General features: G+C 41.0%; 1 protein-coding gene across 7 annotated transcripts in view; it reads left to right on the top strand.

Moving 5' to 3' along the window:
• The window catches only part of TIAM1 (TIAM Rac1 associated GEF 1), a 455,872-nt gene that overhangs the window by 411,272 nt on the left and 21,260 nt on the right, over nt 1-23,340 (top strand). For all 7 annotated transcript variants that reach the window (XM_070455141.1, XM_070455140.1, XM_070455136.1 and 4 more), the window contains 7 exons: nt 1,724-1,903; nt 3,308-3,376; nt 3,658-3,783; nt 9,285-9,393; nt 13,951-14,130; nt 14,226-14,344; nt 19,236-19,344. In XM_070455141.1, the coding sequence (XP_070311242.1) occupies nt 1,724-1,903; nt 3,308-3,376; nt 3,658-3,783; nt 9,285-9,393; nt 13,951-14,130; nt 14,226-14,344; nt 19,236-19,344 (892 nt within the window). The remainder of the gene's footprint in view (nt 1-1,723; nt 1,904-3,307; nt 3,377-3,657; nt 3,784-9,284; nt 9,394-13,950; nt 14,131-14,225; nt 14,345-19,235; nt 19,345-23,340) is intronic.

Below are 23,340 nucleotides of genomic sequence, written 5' to 3'. Positions count from 1 at the left end.
TGCCTTTCTTTGATAATGAGTGATGTTGCCCCCATGGGATACACTTGGTTTGACTCCCGTGCCCTCCACCAAATGCCAACCTTGACTTTCAGCTCTGCGCACCCATGGATGTTCTTGGAAGGTTGTTCTTCTAAGAATGTTCACTCTTAGGAGTGAGTAGACGGGTGATACAAAAAGTAATTCTTTATTTGCTCTATTGGAAATACTTTGTATATCCTGGGGGTAAACTGGACAAGAGAAACAGGAAAGAGAAGTCCAAGAAGGCAACCACCTGTTTCAAAGAGATATGCATCAAACATCTCTAGAGTGGTACATTTTGAACAAATGTTAATAAACTATCAATAGATTCTGTGCTACAAAATAATAGCCTGTAGAGTAATACCATGGAGAGGTTTAAAAGATACGAACACTTGCGCATCCCATCCTAGAAATTCTGATTTTTAACAAAATTGGTTTATTTTTGGCTGCGCTCGGTCTTCGCTGCTACACACGGACTTTCTCTAGCTGCGATGAGCAGGGGCTACTCTCGAGTTGCGGTCTTGGGCCTTCTCACTGCAGTGGCTTCTCTCGTTATGGAGCACGGACTCTAGGATTCAGTTTTCAGGATTCAGTAGTTGCAGCGCACAGGCTTAGTTACCGCACGAAGTGTGGGCTCTTTCCACACCAGGGCACAAACCTGTGTCCCTTGCCTTGGCAGGCGGAATTCTTAACCACTGGACTACCAGAGAAGTCCCCAGAGACTCTGACTGATTTGATCTGGAGGGTGTGCTGGGCGTCGGGAGAGGTTTAAGAACTCCCCAGGTGATTCCCCCACGCAGCCAAGGTGGGGAGCCTCTGATGCCCTGGGGTTTTCAGTGCTCCTGTCTTCGGCCCTTGCCTTGAAGAACTGTTTTGCCTAACTTGGAGACTTGGAATTTTCAAATTCTAGAATCCCAAACTTCCACTTGACCCATCCTGAACAGTTGGGTGGGGAATGAGCTATTGAGGTCTTGTTCAGGGCCCAATGCCCCTTAGTTTTAGCTGGAGGAGTGGGGAGGCAGGGGGTGCTTTTGGCAGTAGTGGGGTTGGTCGTGAAATCTTTCTGCCTTGGAGAAGCTGGAGAGATGGAAACTTTAAAATACATATATACAAGTACCTGTGGTTATCTAGAAAGTTGTCTCCATGTCAGTTTTTAATAGAGACAGGGAGACGCCAAGCTTATCAAATCATCCTCCAGCTTTGCAAAGTAAATATGTGTGGTGCACCGAACTGAGAGTCCAGTAATGAATTAGCCTTGTATTTTGGGTGAAATGCCTTTGGCCGTATCTTCCTCTGATTGGTGAGCTTCTTGCAGTAGTTAAGTACACAGGCTTTGAGCCGTGCTATCTGGTTCAAGTCTGAGCTGTACAATCTTGGATGAGTTACTTGACTACTCTGGACTTGCCTTGTCTTAACTGTTAAGTGGGAATGATCGCCGTCCTTATTTATCACATGAGTGGGTTAAATGCATCAAACCAGTGCCTAACAGGCAGTGATTGCTCATTCTGGGCCAGGAGTTGTTATTAGGGTTGTTTGGAGCATTCAGTGAGTGCTCAGATGTGTGGTGCAATCTGGGGAAAGGGGCGCTGTGATTCATGAGTGGCAGCTCATTGACCAGACTGAATGTCAGAAGGACAGGTGTCAGGCCAGTCTCTCCAGCAAGGGATAACTTCGTCTGTCTTGCCTTTCCAACTGTGCACTGAAGAGCACGGACCAGGTGGCCGCGTTCTGCCGCAGTCTGCACGAGATGAACCCCTCTGACCCGAGCCCGTCCCCCCAGGACTCCACTGGGCCTCAACTGGCCACCATGAGACAGCTCACGGATGCTGATAAGCTGCGCAAGGTCATCTGCGAGCTCCTGGAGACAGAGCGCACCTACGTGAAGGTACGTCTTCTCCGGTTCTCCCTCTTGCGTTCTTCCTGCCATCACTCTGAAGGGTGTATGCTGGGTGTTTATACACGGATGTTGGCTGATGACAAAACCAGATCATGGTCATGAAGAGTGTCTTGTCTCTCCTATGGAACTTGGCCTTGATGCTGAATGTTACAGTTTCCTTCTGTGTTTTAGGGAGGCATGCCTATTCTTATAGCAATTCATTGATGGAAATAGCTGATCGATTGACTCCAAAAGGAGATGATGGTGAATATTAAGTGAACCTTCTGACCTTTCTAAATAGGCTGTTGAGCGCATACTAAAATTGAATTCAGTTTTGACAAGTTTAGGTAGTGGTATCTTCACAATCTACTTTGAGTCGAGGCAGAAGAGTATCAGGTCTGTTTATAATTTGTTCTGACATTTAGTTATATTCTCGGAACTAGATCTTGTGTTCCTGTATCATTTATAATATATACAATGGTTGTTTAAAAATGATTAAAGAAGACAACTTGTAAGTGACACAATCTTTATTTAAAACTTTATTCATGAAGTGGACAGTCTTCTTTTGTAGAGTTGCAAGATGGGGCAGAAGGCAAGAAGCTTTCATAACAAAGAATCAAGAACAAGGAAGAGAAAAGTAGAAAATGTCTAATTGGCTAGGGCCACAAAGTCAACCTTGGTTGGGGTGAGAAGGCCCAGAATTGGCTTGGCGTTTGGATATTGGTTGACTAGATACATACTACACTTCTGGTCAAGTGGTGTATTGACAGGGACATAAAAATCATTTAAATTTTGGTTTACTGACATGGCACCCCAGGCTTAGAAAGTTATTTCAGCACTATGTAATCTGCAATATATTCCTATAATGATATAATTAACCTAACTATGATCATTGTATGATCATATACATATGTCTCTGTATAATTATGCATATGCCTCTCTATAATTTAGTTATGTTGAGTCTATGTTACAACTGTGTGATCTGTTTTTAATGATCTATCTTAGTCTTTAAGTCAGAGGTCAGCAAGTATGGCCCTTGGACCAAATCTGGCTCTCTGCCTGCTTTTACAAATAAAGTTTTATTGAAACACAGCCACATGCATTCATTTACGTATTGGGTTGGCCAAAAAGTTCATTTGGGTTTTTCTGTAACATCTCATGGCCATTTTTTTGGCCAACCCAGTATCGTTTATACTGCTTTCCTGCTGCAGCAGCAGAATTAAATAGTTGTGACAGAGACCATATGGCTACAAAGCCTGAAATATTTTGAGAAGGGGTTGGCTCGCTTCTGCTTCAGTGAACCTCAGTGACCTAAAGACTGAAATGTTAGCCTTTGGGACGTAATTTTTTTTTTCCTTTTAGATTCTTTATGGACTTTCAGATGTGCTAATCTGATATTCTTTCAACCCTTAGGACTTAAACTGTCTCATGGAGAGATATCTAAAACCTCTTCAAAAAGAAACTTTTCTCACCCAGGATGAGGTATGATGGCTATCGTCTGAACTTTAGCTTGACCTGGTGATGGGGAAGAACTGAGGACCTCACACAATACTGGGAGCATTTTGAATTCATTTAGTTGTAATAAATAGGTCAAGTTATTGCCTGGCGAGCTCTTGGCATGCACTCCAAGAGGAAAGAGTTGGCCCACATGCTGATGGTGGGAGTGTTACCAGATGGGTAGAAAAACTTTGAAATCAGAAGCAAATGAAGGATCCACACACTAATGAAATAGGCCGTTGATGAAATTCTTTTGCATTTTCCAGCTTGATGTGCTCTTTGGAAATTTAACCGAAATGGTAGAGTTTCAAGTGGAATTCCTTAAAACTCTGGAAGATGGAGTGAGATTGGTACCTGATCTGGAAAAGCTTGAGAAAGTTGACCAATTTAAGGTAAGTCTCAACTTCAAATAGTGTCAAGCTGCCTCCTGATGTCAGGAACGAGGTAGCCTGTAGGTTCAGTGGGATCTCCTGATAACTCATCACAGGAGACTTTGTTGCTGTGCTGTTGAGTCTTCACTGATATCCAGTGGGGTCAGTTCCTAAAGGGAGTCAGAGAGGGGAATGGACTGTGTCTTGCTGGTCTGGCTAAGGTAGAACCAGTGCCACTGACTTCCATTTAACTGGGGTATCTGCTGACTTCTATTTAGGAAGATGCACCTACCTTTTGTTCTGTTTATGTGGGGGCCTTCGACACTTGCTGTTAGCAAAATTCGACTAGCCGTCTTGGTTTTCCGATAAACAAATTAATTTAGCTTGTTCTGGGGAACTGGTTAATAGAAATGCTTATCGTTATCCAGGAGGAAGACAGTCCCAGCACACGGTGTCCTCGAAGCCTTAATGAGGGTTTATGACTAGAGTGCTCAGTGAGGGTGCTTACAGCCGGCTTCCTCCCCCTTGGTTGGCTTCCCCTTGCAGAGATTTCCTGCGCTGTGTTTCCAACCAACGAAGCTCACTGATTCATGCACAATGGTTTTGCCTTATGTGTCACCCTCATGGATGTTTAAAAAGGTTAATGGAGGTATAATTGACATACAACACACTGCTTATATTTGAAATGTACAGTTTGATGAAATCTGACATATGTGTACACCTCTGAAGCCATTATCTCAATCAGGATAATGGGCATAATTATCACCCCCAGTTGTTTTTCTTGTTCTTTTGCGATTCCTCTCTTCTTTTTCTTCTGGCCTCTCAGCCACAGGCAACTGTGTCTGCTTTCTGTTACCATAGACGAGTTTGCATTCTGAAATTTTATATAAATGAAATCATACAGCACAGACTTTTTTCTTTTTAGCACAGGCTTTTTTTATGTGGCATCTTTTACTGCATAATTGTATTGAGTTCCACCCATGTTGTTTCGTATACCCATGATTCATACCTTTTAGTTGCAGAGTAGTAATTGCATTGTGTGGATGTGTCAGTACTGTTGATAGACTTTGTGATCCTTTCTCCTTTCTTGGGCATTGGGTTGTTTCCAGCTTTTGATAATTACAAGTAAAGCTGCTGTGAACATTTGTGTGCAAGTTTTAGTATGAATGCATTAAGAGATCCATGGAATTCTCCAGGCCAGAATACTGGAGTGGGTAGCCTTTCCCTTCTCCAGGGGATCTTCCCAACCCAGGGATCGAACCCAGGACTTGCACATTGCAGGCGGATTCTTTACCAACTGAGCCATGAATATATGCTTTTATTTCTCATGGATAAATACTTCGGAATGGAAGGGTTGGATCATGTGGAAAGTGTATGTTTAACTTTTTAAGAAACTGCTGAACTGTTTTCCAGAATGATTGTGCCAGTGTGCAGTTCCTTCTGCTGTTCCTCCTCTTTCTTTCAGCAGGGTCAGGTCACTCTTTTTAAACTTAGCCAGTTTAGCAAACATGTGGTGGCACTTCATTATGGCTTCATTTTAATTTCTCTAATGATATGATGATGAGTATCTTTCTATGTGCTAATTTGCTTTCACTATAGCCTCTTTGGTGAACTGTCTGTTCAGATCACTTGCCCATTTATTATATTGGATTGTTATCTTATTATTGAGTCTTGAGAGTTCTTTGAAAATTTTGTGTAGAAGTCTTATTACCATATATATGATTTGTAAATATTTTCTTTTGTCATACAGTATCTCTCAAAGAGCAGAATTTTTTTTTTTCCAAGTTGATTTCTTTTTTTAAATTGAGTATAGTTGATTTACAGTATGTTAGTTTTGGGTATATAACAAAGTGGTTTAGTTTATAAGTGAAAATCGCTCAGTTGTGTCTGGGTCTTTGCGACCCCATGGACTGCAACCTGCCAGGCTCCTCTGTCGATGGAATTCTCCAGGCAAGAATACTGCAGTGGGTTGTTATTTCCTTCTCCAGATTTAGTTTATATATAGATATATAATCGTTATCAGATTCTTTTCCCTTATAGGTTATTACCAAATATTGAGTATAGTTACCTGTGCTATGTAGTAGGTCCTTGTTGGCTATTATTATGTGTAGTAGTATATATATGTTCATCTCAAGCTCTTGATTTATTCCTCCCCAGAGAAATTTTATTTAAAAAAAGGTTTTTTTTTGGCTACGCCGCATGGCATGCAGTCTCTTAGTTCCCTGATTAGGGATCAAATCCGCACCCCCTGCAGTGGAAGCCTGGATTCTTAACCACTCGATCTCCAGGGATTTCCCCAGAAATTTTTGTTTTTTAATGAAATCCAATTTTTCAAATTTTTTCTTTTCTGGGTCATTCTTTTGGTGTCTTATCTATGAAATCTTTGCCTAAAGCAGGGTCATAAAGGTTTTCTCCTAGAAGTTTTGTGACTTGGGGACTTACATATTAGTCTCTTATCTGGTGTGGTGGGTGACTCAAAGTCAATTTTTTGTATATGAATATTTAATTTTTCCAGCACTGGTTTTTGAAATGACTATCTTCAATCTCTTTCCATTGAGTAACTTTTGCTCTTGTGTTGAACTTGGGTTCAGTTGTCCGTACAGGTGTGGCCCCCGTACCCTGTGGCTGCCTTCTAACGGTGCGGGCATCTGGCTGTGTCATGTTAGTACACCTGATAGGTTTGTAGGATGAGATGAAGACTATCCTTTGATATATTTTTCTGTGTCATCTCTTTACAGTCCTTCTCTGAAGCAGGAGTCATTTAGAATGCACACATACTTTCATACACATAAGCTTATGGACCTATATTTATATATAGTTCTCTATTTTTATTTGGATATAATTTCAGACTTACAGAAAGGTTACAAGAATAGCACAAAGAATTCTAAGCTATTCTTCTCCCATATTTTCCAAATGTTAACATTTGACCACATTTGCTTTATCCTTTCTCTGGCTCCCTAATATGTGTGTGTGTGTGTGTGTGTGTGTGTGTGTGTATGTTGTGTGTGTCTATGTGTACAAAATGTATAATTTTTTCTCCTGAACCATTTGAATAAATGACAGGTATAATACCCCTTTAACTACCGAATATAGTTTTTTAATTTTTTTTTTTTTCGGAATTTCTTGGGTTAGTTCAGTTTTCCTCTCCTCAGGGTCATTGGGCATACTGTCTATTTCAAATACAGTTTGGCTCATTGGTAAATTAATTAATAGGACACTATGAGAACACCATGATAAGGGCTAGTAGTTTGTCAGTTAATCAAAAAAGTTGCTTACTGTGGAACATAACAAAAATGCATACAGACCTGCAAATGCTTGGCTTTAATCTAAAATACCGAACATTCTGATCTTCATTTAGCAGGCTTTTGCTGTGGCAACAGTTCTTTGTGTTTAGATTCTGTTGGTCACTTTAGGAGTGTTTAGTTATCAGAGCTGTGATACAAACATGATGGTGTTGCAAGCAGAGATATTATTCCAGGGAGGGATTAGCAAATGATCCTTTGAGCAAGTTCACTCTGGCGCAGTCACTGCTGTAAATACCATTTAAGTGGAAGCTTCTTCTCCGACCTTCGTTTCACTGATTTCCCGCATAACCTGACCGTCTCCATCCTGTCTGTGAGACGTGACAGCTGATGCTCCCTGAATATTCGCGGCCACGGGGCTGCTCTCGGGCACTTCTGGGTTGGTTTCTCAGTTGCTGGTTTCCTAAGCCTGCTGCTCCTGGTTTCTGTGATTGCTGTTTCGTTTAAATCCTGATTATATATTTGCCAAAAATTACAAAGCTTGTTAAAAAGGTGCAAATTGTGTTGCATAGAACACTAGCCCTGCAACAGGATTAGTTAAAAAAAAAATCGGTTCTGAGATCAAATAAGTTTTGATAAAATTTGCTCTTGGGAATTTGCAGTGTCTGTCAGGCAGCGAGAGGCTCTGTGAAGTCCTCCTGAATAGAAACACGGGGTAAATGCCGTCTTTGTGTGTCCACCCGCCATGTTGGTGGACAGTTTGTGCTCAGAGATTATTTTTTAAGGCTGGAAGAAGAAATGGACATGTTAATGTTCTGTGTTTCCTATATGGTAAATGCCTAGTGAATTTATATTAAGTTAAACAAATGGATAACTTGATGTGGCTAAAGTGAGGGGTTACATTTAGAGCTTTTTCTTACACAATTTTTCTCGTTTAATTATTGGATTTGGTTCAAAGGATGACTGTCTGTACAGGGTCAGGGGGATAAGATTTGGGGAGGCGTGTAGCTGAAAAAGTAAAGGAGGAAAAGTAGAACATGTAGGAAATGAATTTAGGCCTCTAATTACCAATTATGTATGGTGCATAATAAACCTTTGTTTTCTTTTAATTAGACTATCAGAATTCTCTGCATTGTTAATTAAAATAAATTGCATTTTGTGGAACCCAATTTATCACTCGAATCCACAGCCTTATTATTATTATTATTATTAATTTTTTTTTTTTTGGCTTGGAATCCAACTTTTAAATTCTAAACCTAAATAAGCCATACCTCTTTCTAAACTAGACTAGATCAGTGTGAAACCTATAGAAGATATTTTTCTGAGGCCTGTTTCATATATTTATAGAAAATGTGTAGGATAAAAAGTATCCAGCTGAGCTATATTAAATTCCTAATAGGGAAGAAAGTGAAAATCACTCACTCATGTCCGACTCTTTGCAACCCCATGGACTATATAGTCCATGGAATTCTCCAGGCCAGAGTGGGTAGCCTTTCCCTTCTCCAGGGGATCTTCTGGACCCAGGGATTGAACTCAGGTCTCCTGCATTGCAGGCATATTCTTTCCCAGCTGATCCACAAGGGAAGCCCAACAACACTGGAGTGGGTAGCCTATCCCTTCTCCAGTGGATCTTCCTGACTCAGGAATTGAACCGGGGTCTCCTGCATTGCAGGCAGATTCTTTACCAGCTGAGCTGTCAGGGAAGCCCTAACAGGGAAGGCCTCCCCCTAGTTTTGATCCGGTTCGGGCAGAGGCTGTGGGCTGGGAGAGATTACCTAATTCCCATAGGTGAGTCTGTTCCTTCCATTCATACCTACTCCTGCTAGAGAAGAGTATGGTGCTGGAGAGGGTGGAATTAGTGGTCACAGAAAGGTGTTTTCTATTTTGGGGGATTTATGCATTTCTTGCCTTTATTTGGTTTGTCACTTCTACATCCCAGCAGAATCTAATGAGGGAATTCAGGAGATTTCTGTTTTTTCCAAAATGCTATATCTACTTTCTCATTAACAGTCAGACATCCCAGCTAGGTCATTGAAAGACATAAGCCAGCAAAACCAGTGACACTGGCTGTAATTACTGAGAGCCAAATACAGCATCTATTACACAAAAAGGTGAGCCCATAGGCTTTCCAATAGGCCATCAGTGAGCAGACAGAGAGACAGGTGGGGATGGTGCTGGTTTGTGGGGAGACGGGCAGGTGTGAGCTCCCGGCTCCATCCTGCTGATGTTTCTGGGTGAGGAGGACCGCAAACTAACTGCACTGTTTCTCATTGTATCCAGAAAGTGCTCTTCTCTCTGGGGGGATCCTTTCTGTATTACGCTGACCGCTTCAAGCTCTACAGTGCCTTCTGCGCCAGCCACACGAAGGTCCCCAAGGTCCTGGTGAAAGGTAAGGCCCAGGAGGCCTGGGCAGCAGGTGGGCGTGTTAATTATCAATTCACATTTGTGTGGCTGACCGTGGGCGGGGGCTTCTGGACGGAAATCTAAGAGTCACTGTTGTGCCAGATAGATATTCCAGCAAGCTACAAGTGAGAGTACACTTGTCTCTTGGTGTCTATGGGGTATTGGTTTTAGGATCCCCTGCAGACACCAAATGTCCGGGATGCTCAAGTCTCTTATATAAAATGCATACTGTGTGCACATAACCTATGCATATTTTCCCATATGTGTGTGTGCTCAGTTGTTCATTTGTGTCCACCTCTTTTGTAAAGCCCTGAACCGTAGCCCGCCAGGCTCCTCTGTCCAGGGATGTTTTCAGGCAAGAAGACTGGAGTGGGTAGCCATTTCCTTCTGTAGGGGATCTTCCCAACCAGGGGACGAACCCAAGTCTCTTTATCACTAGCACCACCACACATCGCTAGGTTACTTGAAATACCTAATACAGTATATGCATGCATGCCAAGTCACTTCAGTCATGTCTGACTCTTTGAGAACCTATGGACCATAGCCTGCCAGGCTCCTCTGTCCATGGGATTCTCCAGGCAAGAATACTGGAGTGGGTTGCCACATTTCCTTCTCCTGCGCATGCATGCAGGCTAAGTCACTTCAGTCATGTCCGACTCTCTGCGGCCCCGTGGACTGTAGCCCACCAGGCTCCTCTGTCCCTGGGATTCTCCAGGCAAGAGTACTGGAGTGGATTGCCATTTCCCCCTCCACCCACATTGGCAGGTGGATTGTTTTCCACTGTGCCACTTGGGAAGCCCTAATATAGTACAGTCTACTGTGCTTAGTCGCTCAGCTGTGTCCGACTCTCTGCAACCCCATGGACTGTAACCTGCCAGCCTCGTCTGTCCTCAGTGATTCTCCAGGCAAGAATACTGGAGTGGGTTGCCATGCCCTCCTCCAGGGGCTCTTCCCAACCCAGGGATTGAACCCAGGTTCCCAGTATTGCAGGCAGATTCTTTACCATTTGAGCCACCAGGAAAGCCCTATATAGTATAAGTGCCATGTGAATAGTTGTCAGTATGCAGTGAATTGAAGTTTTGCTTTTTGGAACTTTCTGGAATTTTTCTCCCAACTATTTCCTCTTCATCATTGGTTGAATCCACGATGCAGAACCTGTGGATGTAGAATCCTTAGATATGGAGTGCTGACTATACTGAGAAAGTAAATGCATTAATATCTTGAGTTAATAGTGTTGTCAGTTTTCTTATCATGAAAGTTTTGACTTAGCTCTTTGGGGCCAGAATTGATAAGTCATTTTGCAATTATGCAAAAACATAGGGGATTTAGAAATTCCCTACTTTATTTGTATTTTCATTAGTTTCATAATAACCTACCACAGTTTATACACTTTTTTGTGTCATTTCATCTTTCCCTCACCTATTTTTGTTCCCTTGTGTGTGATAATAGTCACCACCATCACTACTAAAATTTTTTCAGTTATTTACAAAAGTCCAGCTGTAATTTCATTTTGCACAGAGAAGAGCAGAAGTTCTATATTGGCAGGCTCCTGTTCCTGTGTTCTAAGAAGGTGGTGGGTGTTCTGAGAGTCACTAAAAAGCTGTTTCTCTTCCATAGTTCTGCATGTGACTTTGATAGGTTAAGGGACGAGAGAAATATGCCCTTGGTAAACAGTAGAATCTATAGAAAGTTCAGTTTCAAAGGATCTCTGGAAATCAGCCTGCTCTTACTTTTACACCTTAGCATGTGGCTGCCATGTAAACACCTGCTGAGTATGTAAGTAATGTACTTATATTTGTGTTTGCTGCCAAAGAGAACTAGCTTGATTTAATTTAAAACTTATTATAATAAAGATGAAACAACACAGGTCTCTGTATAGCAAAAGATCCTGCCCCAGATAATGACATACTTAATGACATACTTAATGATAGTTTCAGTCCAGGCAAGAGAGTCCTACTTCAGCATAAAAACTTAAAGGGAACCTGGGAATTTCCTTGTCCAGCTATATGACAAGGAAATTGTCCTGTTGTGTGGTTTTATATGCACTGGTCATATAATTCTGTGTATGTATTTCTTTTTAAACTCTAACTGAATGCTGTGTTATGAGAGTGTTAACAATTTCAGAGCTCTTTGCTCTCTGGTAAAATTATATACTCATCACAGTCCTTAAAGCAATTTGTGTTATTTTTATTCACTTGATTAAATTCTGCCCCTGTAGATTTTCAAAAATTCAAAATCATTATATTTTGCACCTGAAAAATATTAGAGTCTTTCAGAATCATCCCTTAAACTGTTAGGGTATGACCCACATTTTTCTGATGGCCCAATATGCAGATATGATAAAGAGAACTCTTTGAGAATAGGAAGTACCCGCCTGGGCTGCTTTGCAACCACTTCATTCCCAGTCTCCTTTCTCGCCATGGATTTGGCGGCTGGATCCATGGAATCTGATTCCTCTTGATGGGCCTTAAAATGGCTGAGAAGATGGTAGTGTTTACAAGGTCTTTCCCCATGACTGCTGTTTTTCTTAATTGAATGAAGAGAGTGAGAAGACTCATTCTCTGATTTCACGATGTCCTTTTGCAGTCTCGTCTGTTCTTGTTTTTCCTTTGGCTGTGCTGGGCCTTCCTTGGTGTGTGAGCACTGTCTCTCACTATAGTGGGCAGACTGCTTATTGCAGTGGGTTCGTTAGTTGCAGAGCTCAGGCTGCAGGTGAGAGGGCTTCAGTAGTCGCAGTGCGTGGGCTCGGAGGTTCTAGCCCATGGGATTAGCTGCCCCTCCGCATGTGGGGTCTTCCTTACCAGGGGCTGAACCCATGTACCTTGCATTGCAGGGTGGATTCTTAACCATTGGCCCACCAGGGAAGGCCCTATCTTTTGTTCTTAGCTCACATTCCTAATTTTTGGAGATGGCAATATATTTTACCAGAAGCTTAAAAAAGTATATGCCTACAGTTAGTCATTTTAATATATTGTCCATTCTTCTTCCCATTTTTGCCCTCAGTTCAGCCTCTCTTTCCACCATTTCTTTGGAAAGACACGTTGTGTCTTCCTGACTGTCCACTGGCAGATACCGTTCTGATTGTCTGGGGGCCCACAACTCCCCAGGGCTGATTTTTCAGCCTAGCTGGGACATAGATAAAAGCCCAGCCCGTGAGGATACTGCTGCCCGTGTTACCTGAGGTCAGTTGTATGTTTCCCTCTGAGATAAATCCTGATAGCTGGTAGCACTGCATTAACACAGAGCAGGTCTTGAAAGGCGTTCCCTGCAGGAGACCAGCTCTGCCCCACTTACCCAGCTGCAAGGTACTGCCGCTGCTGCTTTTTTCCCTTCCTCTTCTCAAAAGAGGTTCTATCAGCAATGAAATGCTTGAAAAATTAGAAAAACTGGGGTAAGTGGTGTTTGAAGATGCAGGCTTTTGTATTATTCACCTGTGGCTAGGCCAACAGATCAGGAGACAATTACCATCAGAAGTTTGTGGGACTTCCCTAGTGGTCCAGTGGCTAAGACACTGCACTTCCAATGAAGGGAACCAGGTTCAATCCGTGGTCAGGGATCTAGATCCTACATGCCACAGCTGACTCCGCATGCTACAACTAAAAATCCCAGCACAGCCAAACAAATAATTTCTTTTATTTAAAAGAAAGATTGTGTGTTCTTCATGGTTCCCAAGAGGGGAGAGGGTCACATAGTGCAAGGCCATGAGAGGAAGCACCAGGGCCCACCAGGAGGCAGAATGAGTGAGCGGAAGACATAGGCAAGGTGCTCTGTTGTGGCGTCTGCAGGAAGGAATGGGTGAATCAGGGCAGACAGGCTTAGGATTGGCTAATTTGAATAATCTCGGCAGGCTCTGGGGTGGGAGGGCTGTCCTGAGTTCTCTGGGGCCTGGCTCTGGGATGCTTAGTGCAGGGGGAATATTGGCCTAGAGTTGTAAAAGCCTCATAGAAGAGAGATGGAGGCAGGGGCTCTGGATTGGTTGGTTTGTGTGTGAAAGGCATGCTTCCAGGTGATTCCTAGGCTATCTGTAGGGACGGACTAGCTCTAGGACAGGCAGTCTCTCCCGGGTCTATCAGGCCTTTGATGTCGAAATACCAGATTAAGAAGACATTCAACAGCAACCCTTGAAAACCTCTGTGCGTAGGACTTACAGACTCTGTTACCACTCAACTCAGGAGTCATCAACCTCTGGGATCTAATGCCTGGTTATCTGAGGTGGAACTGATGTAATAATAATAGAAACAGAAATAGCACAATAAATGTAATGTACTCGAATCATCCCCAAACCATCCCCTCCTCCCCAATCTAGGGAAAAGTTGTCTTCCTCAAAATCAGTCCCTGGTGCCAAAAATGTTGGCGACCGCTGCTAACTCATTGGACCTCTGCTCACTCCCCCTAAATAAGCAAATAAATCTGATGGGCAGGCCTTCTCTGACCATTCACTGTACTCTCAATCCTGTGAAAAGGCACCTTGGAATTAGTGAAATTGTGAGAAGGGAGTCATTTGGATGTTCCGCCCAGACAGTCTCTATTTAAACTCTTCCAGCCAAGACAGATGCAGCTTTCAAGGCGTTCCTAGACGCCCAGAACCCAAAGCAGCAGCACTCGTCCACCCTGGAGTCTTACCTCATCAAGCCCATCCAGAGGATCCTTAAGTATCCGCTTCTGCTGAAGGAGCTTTTTGCTCTGACGGACGCGGAGAGCGAGGAACACTACCACCTGGATGGTGAGCCATGAGCCCCTGAGAACCGCCCCTTCTTCACGTCTCTCCAGAGCCTTTAACTAGTCTTTTCGTTTATTTCATGACCTGTTTTCCTCCAGTGGCCATCAAGACTATGAACAAGGTTGCAAGTCATATCAATGAAATGCAGAAAATCCATGAGGAATTTGGGGCTGTGTTTGACCAGCTGATCGCTGAACAGACTGGTGAGAAAAAAGAGGTAAGGACCCCTCTTCTGCCCAGCATGCTTGTCTGTAGAGCTGGGTTGGTTTGTTTCTTTTTAAGGTGTTATTTGTAAGTAAAATAGTAACAATGATAGTATTTTTGTTGGTGGCATTTTTTAAAAATTGAAGCATAGTTTATTTATAGAATTGTGTTTCTCATGTACAGTAAAGTAATTCAGTATATATAGATATATAATAAATATAAATATATATAAAATAATCTTTTATAGATTCTTTTCCATTATAGATTGTTACAAGATATTGAATATATTGCCCTGTGCTATACAGTAAAGTCTTGTCATTCATCTATTTCATATATAGTAGCTTGTATCTGCTAGTTTCAGACTCCTACTTTATCCTTCCCCCTTCCCCTTTGATAACTGTAAGTTTGTTTTCTATGTCTCTGAGTCTCTTTTTCTTTCATAGATAAGTTTATTTGTATCATACTTTAGATACTACATATAAGTGATATCATATGATATTTTTGTCTTTCTCTGATTTACTTCAATTAGTATGATACTCTCAGGTCCATCCATTTTGCTGGAAATGGCATTATTTCATTCTTTATTATGGCTAAGTAATATCACACTGGAATATTATATATATTATATGAGTGAATATATGTATGTCTATATATATGTATATGTATATATATGCACACACATCTTCTTATCCATTCATCTGTCAGTAGACACTTAGGTTGCTTCCATGTCTTGAGTTTTGTAAACAGTGCTGCTATGAACATTGGTGTGCATGGATCCTTTCAAATTAGAGTTTTCTCCAGGTATGTGCCTGGAGTGGACTTGCTGGACCATATGGCAATTCTATTTTTAGTTCTTTAAGGAACCTACAAACTATTTTCATAGTGGCTATACCAGTGTACATTCCCACATTGGTAGAACTTCTTTTACCCAAGGCTACACTGTGAATTTTCTTTCTCAGTTGAATTATTTCTTAGTATAGAAAACCTATCCTGATTCTTTCTCTTCACCCTCTAGACCTCTGATTTTGTTCTCTCTTAAGTGTGAGAGTGAATTTCCATGACCATAACTTGGACTGGTTTTCTAAACACTGTTAAAGGTCATGGCTGTATCTCCAGAGACTAGAATAATAATTGACATGTAGTAGGTGCTCAATGAGTATTTACTGAATGAGTGAAAGTTTCAAATTAACCCTGAATCTTTTTTTTTTTAAGTCTGCCTGAAACCCTACTTAGAATAAAGAGTCACAGGAACAGATATGCTTGAGAAAACTGTAAAATTAACTCTAAGTTGTGTCTGAATCATTGATGAGCACTTATGTGAATACGATGCTGATAATACTGAGATGAATCAGACGGATATGATATGGAGTGATATTCACCAGTGCTGCTATACTTCCTGATTTGATTGGAATGTTGTCCTCATTTTGCTTTCTCCATCAAAAAAGGAGACAAGCCAGGAGGGAACTATGAGGAGAAACTTGCTGTGATTGAAAGGAGGGAAAGGCAGAGGGGTGGTGGGGATAAGACCTGGTTGTTTAGTCTAGAAAGAAAACAGACTTCGCTTTGGAGGTATAAAGGGTTACTGTCTAACAGGTTCCCATTTATGTCCTCTGTGAAACAAAAAGAAGTTTTGGACTGTAAGAAGATAATTTTCAGAAAAAGGTAAAATGACATCTCATAGAGATGTAAAGCGAACAAATATGAAAAAATGTATTTTACTCACATGATGTCAGGGAGTCCGACAGTCAAAATAGCAGGTGTGTGTATGAAGCGAAGAAACAGTGAGATGGTTTGTAAATGCAGACAAATGGGTTTCTCCACAGCAGGAGGAATCAGTTATAAGTCACTACCAGGCTGGAGAGAATGTGCACATGTATCTGTTACCTGCACCTCACCGAGACTGACAGAGGGGCTCAGAGACATGTGGATGCGGGGCTGAGCTCTGATAGCCCGAGAGGGTGCACTGAACAGGCTGCTCAGTTTTCTGCTGAAACACAATTTTATTTACCATGTTATTACAGGAAGGGTATGTGAATGTTCTCTGTCTATCAGGCAGACACTTTAATCTATCAGAATGTAGAAAAGACAGACATGCCTCTCTGGATTTTGTTCTCATTTTCTTGTAAAATTTTATAGTAAGAAAAATGCACTATGTTCATTTAAGAAAAGAACAAGCTACAGAAAAAGGCAAGAATTAAAACTACCTACAATCTCAGAACACAAAACTTACCTCTTGATGTTTGGGTTTATTTTTTTAAAAATACGTTTATTATATACTTGAATACTGAATATAATTCCATATGTATTCGTGAATATTTTGGAAGTTATTTTGTACCTTGAGTTTTTTTATGTTGAACAAAGAATTATTTAATTTTCACATTACTTTACATGATTCAAAAGGATCATTGAAATGATTGTGTAATATTATACTGTGTGATTGAACAAAGACTTGCTTAATTCCTATTGTCAAGTATTTCTCTTGGCTTCATTTGACGACTATGAATAATACTTCAGAATTATAAGGCTTGTATCCTGTATTTTAGTTTATTTCATTTTGACAGAAGTGAATTTTATTGAGTCATGGAAATGAACAATTTCAGTGCATTTCATTATATTCCAAATTGATTTCTGAATTTTAATGATCTTGAGAGCAAAGGACTATTATGCCAAAGACTAGAAGGTAATATGGATAGCAGATTGCAAAGACTTTAGAAAAAAAGCTGACTATGATTCACAAGTCAGACTATAAAAGGGTATATGGCTTTGGTGGAACTGCCCAACCTCCAAAATAAAATTCTATCAACCAAGTAAGAAATCTTTCCAGCAAGGAACAAAGAGATGTAGAGCTATGCAAAGCAGTCTCTTGTGAGCAGAGATTTTGTTAGGGTAAAAATGTGCACAAGATGTAAGGAGGGACCTTTGACCACATACCAGTGTTACGGGGTAGGAAAGTCCTGTATCAGTAGTAGGGTGTCTGAAGATCACAAAAATGAAAGCTTGGAGAAGATGCCAAAGAGAGCAACAGAAGATTATGTCTTAGCCCTATAGGAAGAATAAGAAAGAAAAAGACCACTGCCAGGGGCTAGAAGTATCATAACCAAAGATGGCTGATGACCCAAAGAAAACGACTCAAATCCACTTGATGTCTTTTTTTTCCCTCCATTGAAAAGAATGGTCTTCAAACTGGAAAGGATGGAGTGGTCTTGAATCCACAAATGTAAAACTCTAGGGAGAACGGTCCTGGGGAAATAGTGTGTACTGCGCCAAGATCAGTGGTGAGTCTAGGCAATACTTAGAGTAAGCAGTACTGTTCTCTTAGTGGATACTGCCCTGGGGGTGTGGTTGACTAGTTACTTAATATGAACAAAGTAATATAATTGCATAATGTTTTTAACGACTGACCATGTAACTAATAATACAGCTCAATAGTAATTAGAGTAATTATTATTATTGTAATGATCTTGATCATTATAATGGCAATAGTACCAACTGTATTGTATACTGCCGGAGCCCCATTTCCAGCACTGCAGCCTAGAGTGGTGATTAAATGGCACCATGCTCTATGGAGAGCTGCTTGGTGACTGACATATCTAGAAACTCAGATCAAAAGCAGCAAAATAAACCAGAGCCATCTGTCCTTGAGAAATGCAGCATCAAGTTTTCAAATATTCACATTGCTGCTTTGAGGGAGAAGGATCAGGCTTCCTTTCTATGGACACAGAGTAAAAGTGAGAGGCTGGTGGGCGAGGGCTCCAGGGGGGCATATTGGAGGAAGACCCTCCTCACAATTGATGGGGTTGCCCAGTGGGATGGACCTTGGAGTCTGATTGTTGCAAAGCCGCATCCTCTGACATGTTTGCTCAGGGAGCCACATGGAGGGACCAGATGATCCTCACATCTGTGATTAGGTTGCTGAGTGGGTGGGAGGATGAGATTTTGATAGACGTGGAAGTGGTCAGCAGCTCCAGTGAAAAAGACACACATGACAGTTGTTGGGCACGGACACTGGTGGAATCTGAGGATTATCATGTCTCTGTAAGGACAAGGGGACCATGTCCATCTGAGAGGGCTTAGCATTTGACCTAAGGCTGCGAGAGTAGACCTTGTGGTTTCTAAGGACCCCAGAGCTCACACTGTACAAGCTTAAAGAACAATCTCCCAGCACCTTGGTTGGCTTCTTTTTCCTCCTCTAAAGTGAAATGAAATCTTTGTTAAGATGAGTCAGAAGACACCTCAGTTGGCTTCTTTTTCCTCCTCTAAAGTGAAATGAAATCTTTGTTAAGATGAGTCAGAAGAAGACATGAAAAGATTGCACTGCTTCCCAGAAGACCCTTGCTCCAAAGGGACTTAAATTCACAGGTGGCAGTGTCTGTAGTTTCCTGGATCTTTGTCATGGGTGACCGTTGGTTCCCCTTGGGTAACTGTCTGTTTGAACACCAAACCTCTGTGATTTCATTCATCAGTTTTGACAGGTCTTTTGTTGTTGAGCTGCTAAGTCGTATTCGACTCTTGCGACCCCGTGGATTGTATCTACCAGACTCCTCTGTCCATGGGATTCCCCAGGCAAGAATACTGGAGTGGGTTGCCATATTGTTCTCCAGGGATCGAACCCGAGCCTCCTGCGTTGCGGGCAGATTCTTCATCGTTGAACCACTAGGGAAGCCCTTTGATAGCTTTACTGCATGTGAATTTCAGAAACCCTATTTGTATCTTTTGGCCACCATATTCTTGGAATTCTGGTATGCAAACACAGATTAAAGGGGAAAAAGATGACCAGATGGCAGACATTATTTAGAGGCATTTTTTCATGAAGTCAGATTGACACCAGCCTGTCGAATTTTGAAATCTCATGCATGTCTTGAGTGTTTATGACATTACCCAGTAAGCTTTGCCCTGGATTTCAGGTTGCAGATCTGAGCATGGGAGACCTGCTGTTGCATACCACCGTCATCTGGCCAAACCCGCCCGCCTCGCTGGGCAAGTGGAAAAAGGAGCCTGAATTGGCAGCGTTTGGTATGTGTCACCAAAGGGTTTGGAGGGGCAGAGGGAGGCTGGCTTATTTTTTGAAATAAGTTAACATTTCTTTTCCAAGACATAGTTTATTAAAGTATAGTTACATGAGTTATCTGCGTTGTCTTCTTGCTGTAGCCACTAACATGTCACTGATGCTAAATTATACCTTCCAGCTAAGTATGACCAACGTGGCCCCCCTGCCACTGAGAGGGAGCGAACGGCTGTTCAGGTCTCACCCAGGTGTAGACACACAGGCAGGAAAAGATTTTTTTTAAGCTGCTGCTCTGAATATCATTTGAAAATGATGAGTTAATAATTAACCAAGGAAAAATCAACACATCAGAACTGTCTCTATATCTTTTGTTCTCTTCCTGACTCTGTGTTTTTGTTGGTGATGCTAGGGTTCAGGGCATGGTTCTCAGCTCACCTGTTTTGGCGCCACTGGGTGCCTTGATCAGTTACAAGGTGCTTGTCAATCACACTGGTAATACTAGCAAATTTTAAGATGTTTATGAAGGATTATTTTCTTATTTATTTATTTTGAATTGAAGGATGATTGCTTTACGACGTTGTGTTGGTTTCTGCCACGTTGTTGTTTGTGACTGTTGCCCAGTCATGTCCAACTCTTTGCACCCCTATGGACTGCAGCACGCCAGGCCTCCCTGTCCGTCACCATCCCAAAGTTTGCCCAAGTTCATGTCCATTGCATCCATCAATATGAATCAGCCATCGGTATACATACGTCCCCCCTGAACCTCCTTCCCACATTCCACCTCTCTAGGTTGTCACAGAGTCCCGTTTTGAGTTCCCTGAGTCAAAGATTATTTTTTCAACAAACTAGTTCGGATGGATGTAGTTGCCATAATTAGAAATCTCATGTTATTTTACTGGAAAATGCGTTTTTGAAAGAGAAAAACTGTGAGTTAGCCCACTGTGCGTAAGTCAGGAAATATGACTCATTGTTGTGTGTAAATACTTCTACAGCGTGTGTGTTGTTCCTGAGTATAAAATGATCAACATGATCAGTGACCAGCATTCTTGCTTTTGTTTTAGGCTGTGTCATTTCCTAGCCTCCGCCTAGAAGATTCATAGGCGAGTAATAGTATAAATGAAATCTAATATGAATATTTCCATTCACCTTCCTTCTCTTATCTTTCTTTGGATGGAAGAGGGAAAGTTTTGCGGTTTACTAATTTTTTTTAATTTTGTTTTTTAAAATTTATTTATTTTTTAATTAAAAGATAATTGTTTTACAGAATCTTGCGGTTTTCTGTCAAACCTCAACATGAATCAGCCATAGGTATACATATGTCCCCTCCCTTTTGAACCTCCCTCCCATCTCCCCCCATCCCACCCCTCTAGGTTGATACAGAGCCCCTGTTTGAGTTTCCTGAGTCATATGGCAAATTCCCGTTGGCTCTCTATTTTACATACGGAAATGTAAGTTTCCATGGTACTCTCTCCATACATCTCACCCTCTCCTCCCCTCTCCCCACGTCCATAAGTCTATTCTCTATGTCTGTTTCTCCACTGCTGCCCTGAAAATAAGTTCTTCAGTACCATTCTTCTAGATTCATACATATGTTTTAGAATGCAATGTTTATCTTTCTCTTTCTGACTCACTTCACTCTGCATAATAGGTTCTAGGTTCATCCACCTCATCAGAACTGACTCAAGTGTGTTCCTTTTTATGTCTGAGTAATATCCCATGGTGTATATGTACCACAACTTCTTTATCCAATCATCTGTTGATGGGCATCTAGATTGCTTCCATGTTCTAGCTACTGTAAAAAGTGCTGCAGTGAACAGTGGGATACATGTGGCTTTTTCAATTTTGGTTTCCTCAGGGTATATGCCTAGGAGTGGGGTTGCTAGGTCATATGGTGGTTTTATTCCTCGTTTTTTAAGGAATCTCCATACTGTCTTCCATAGTGACTGTATCAGTTTACATTCCCACCAAAGTGTAAGAGTGTTCCCTTTTCTCCATACCCTCTCCAGCATTTAATGTTTGTAGACTTTTTGATGATGGCCATTCTCACTGGTGTGAGGTTATTTCTCATTGTAGTTTTGATTTGCATTTCTCCAATAGTGAGTGATGTTGAGCATCTTTTCATGTGTTTGTTAGCCATCTGTATGTCTTCTTTGGAGAAATGTCTGTTTAGGTCTTTTCCCCACTTTTTGATTGGGTTGTTTGTTTTTCTAGCATTAAGTTGTATGAGCTGCTTATATATTTTGGAAATTAATCCTTTGTCAGTTGTTTCATTTGCTATTATTTTCTCCCATTCTGAGGGCTGTCTTTTCACCTTGCTTGTAGTTTCCTTTGCTGTGCAAAAGCTTTTAAGTTTAATCAGGTCCCGCTTGTTTACTTTTGTTTTTATTTCCTTTACTCTAGAAGGTGAGTCATAGAGGATCTTGCTTTGATTTATGTCATCAAATGTTCTGCCTATGTTTTCCTCTAAGAGTGTTATAGTTTCTGGTCTTCCATTTAGGTCTTTAATCCATTTTGAGTTTATCTTTGTGTATGGTGTTAGGAAGTATTCTAATTTCATTCTTTGATATGTAGCTTCCCAGTTTTCCCAGCACCATTTGTTGAAGAGGCAGTCTTTGCCCCATTGTATCTTATTGTCTCCTTTGTCAAAAATAAGGTACCCATGAGTGCATGGGTTTATTTCTGGGCTTTTTATCTTGTTCCATTGGTCTGTATTTCTGTTTTTGTGCCAGTACCATACTGTCTTGATGGCTGTAGCTTTGTAGTATAACCTGAAGTCAGGAAGGTTGATTCTTCCAGCTGCGTTCTTCTTTCTCAAGATTCCTTTGGCTATTCGGGGTGTTTTGTGTTTCCATATGAATTGTGAAATATTTTGTTCTCAATCTGTGAAAAATGTCACTGGTAATTTGATAGGGATTGCATTGAATCTGTAGATTACATTTGTTAGTATCATTTTCACAATATTGATTCTTCCTACCCAGGAACTTGGAATATCTCTCCATCTGTTTATGTCATCTTTGATTTTTTTCATCAGAGTTTTATAATTTTCTGTGTACAGTTCTTTTGTCTCCTTAGGTAAGTTTATTCCTAGATATTTAATTCTTCTTGTTGCAATGGTGAATGGGATTCCTTAGTTTCTCTGATTTTTCATTGTCAGTATATAGAAAGTGATTTATGTGTATTGATTTTGTATCCTGCAACTTTGCTGAATTCACTAACTAGCTCTAGTAATTTTCTGATACTATCTTTAGGGCTTTCTATGTACAGTATCATGTCATCTGCAAACAGTGAATGCTACTTCTTCTTTTCCGATCTGCATTCCTCTTATTTCTTTTTCTTCTCTGATTTCTCTAGCTAGGACTTCCAGAACTACGTTGAATAATAGTGGTGAAAGTGGACACCCTTGTCTTGTTCCTGATCTTAGGGCAAATGCTTTCAGTTTTTCACCATTAAGAATAATGTTTGCTGTAGGTTTATCATAGATGGCCTTTACTATGTTGAGGTAGGTTCCTTCTATGCCCATTTTTTGAAGAGTTTTAATCATAAATGGGTGCTGAATTTTGTTAAAGGCTTTTTCTGCATCTATTGAAATTACCATATGGTTTTTATCTTTAAATTTGTTAATATGTTGTATCACACTGATTTGCATATATTGAAGAATCCTTGCATCCCTGGAATAAACCCAGCTTGATCATGGTGTATAAGCTTTTTGATGTGTTGCTGAATTCTGTTTGCTAACATTTTGTTGAGGATTTTTTCACTATGTTCATCAGTGATATTGGCCTGTAGTTTTCTTTTTTTGTGTTGTCTTTGTTTGGTTTTGGTATCAGGGTGATGGTAGCCTTGTAAAATGAGTTTGGAAGTATTCCTTTCTCTGCAATTTTTTGAAAGAGTTTTAGAAGAATGGGTATTAGCTCTTCTATAAATCTTTAATAGAATTCTCCTGTGAAGCCATCTGGTCCTGGGCTTTTGTTTTTTGGGAGATTTTTGATCACAGCTTCAATTTC

Source organism: Odocoileus virginianus, chromosome 25 (genome assembly GCF_023699985.2).
Source record: "Odocoileus virginianus isolate 20LAN1187 ecotype Illinois chromosome 25, Ovbor_1.2, whole genome shotgun sequence".
NCBI classification, from domain to species: domain Eukaryota; kingdom Metazoa; phylum Chordata; class Mammalia; order Artiodactyla; family Cervidae; genus Odocoileus; species Odocoileus virginianus.
Note: the sequence above shows the minus strand (reverse complement) of the source record. Positions and strands in the feature narration are given on the sequence as shown.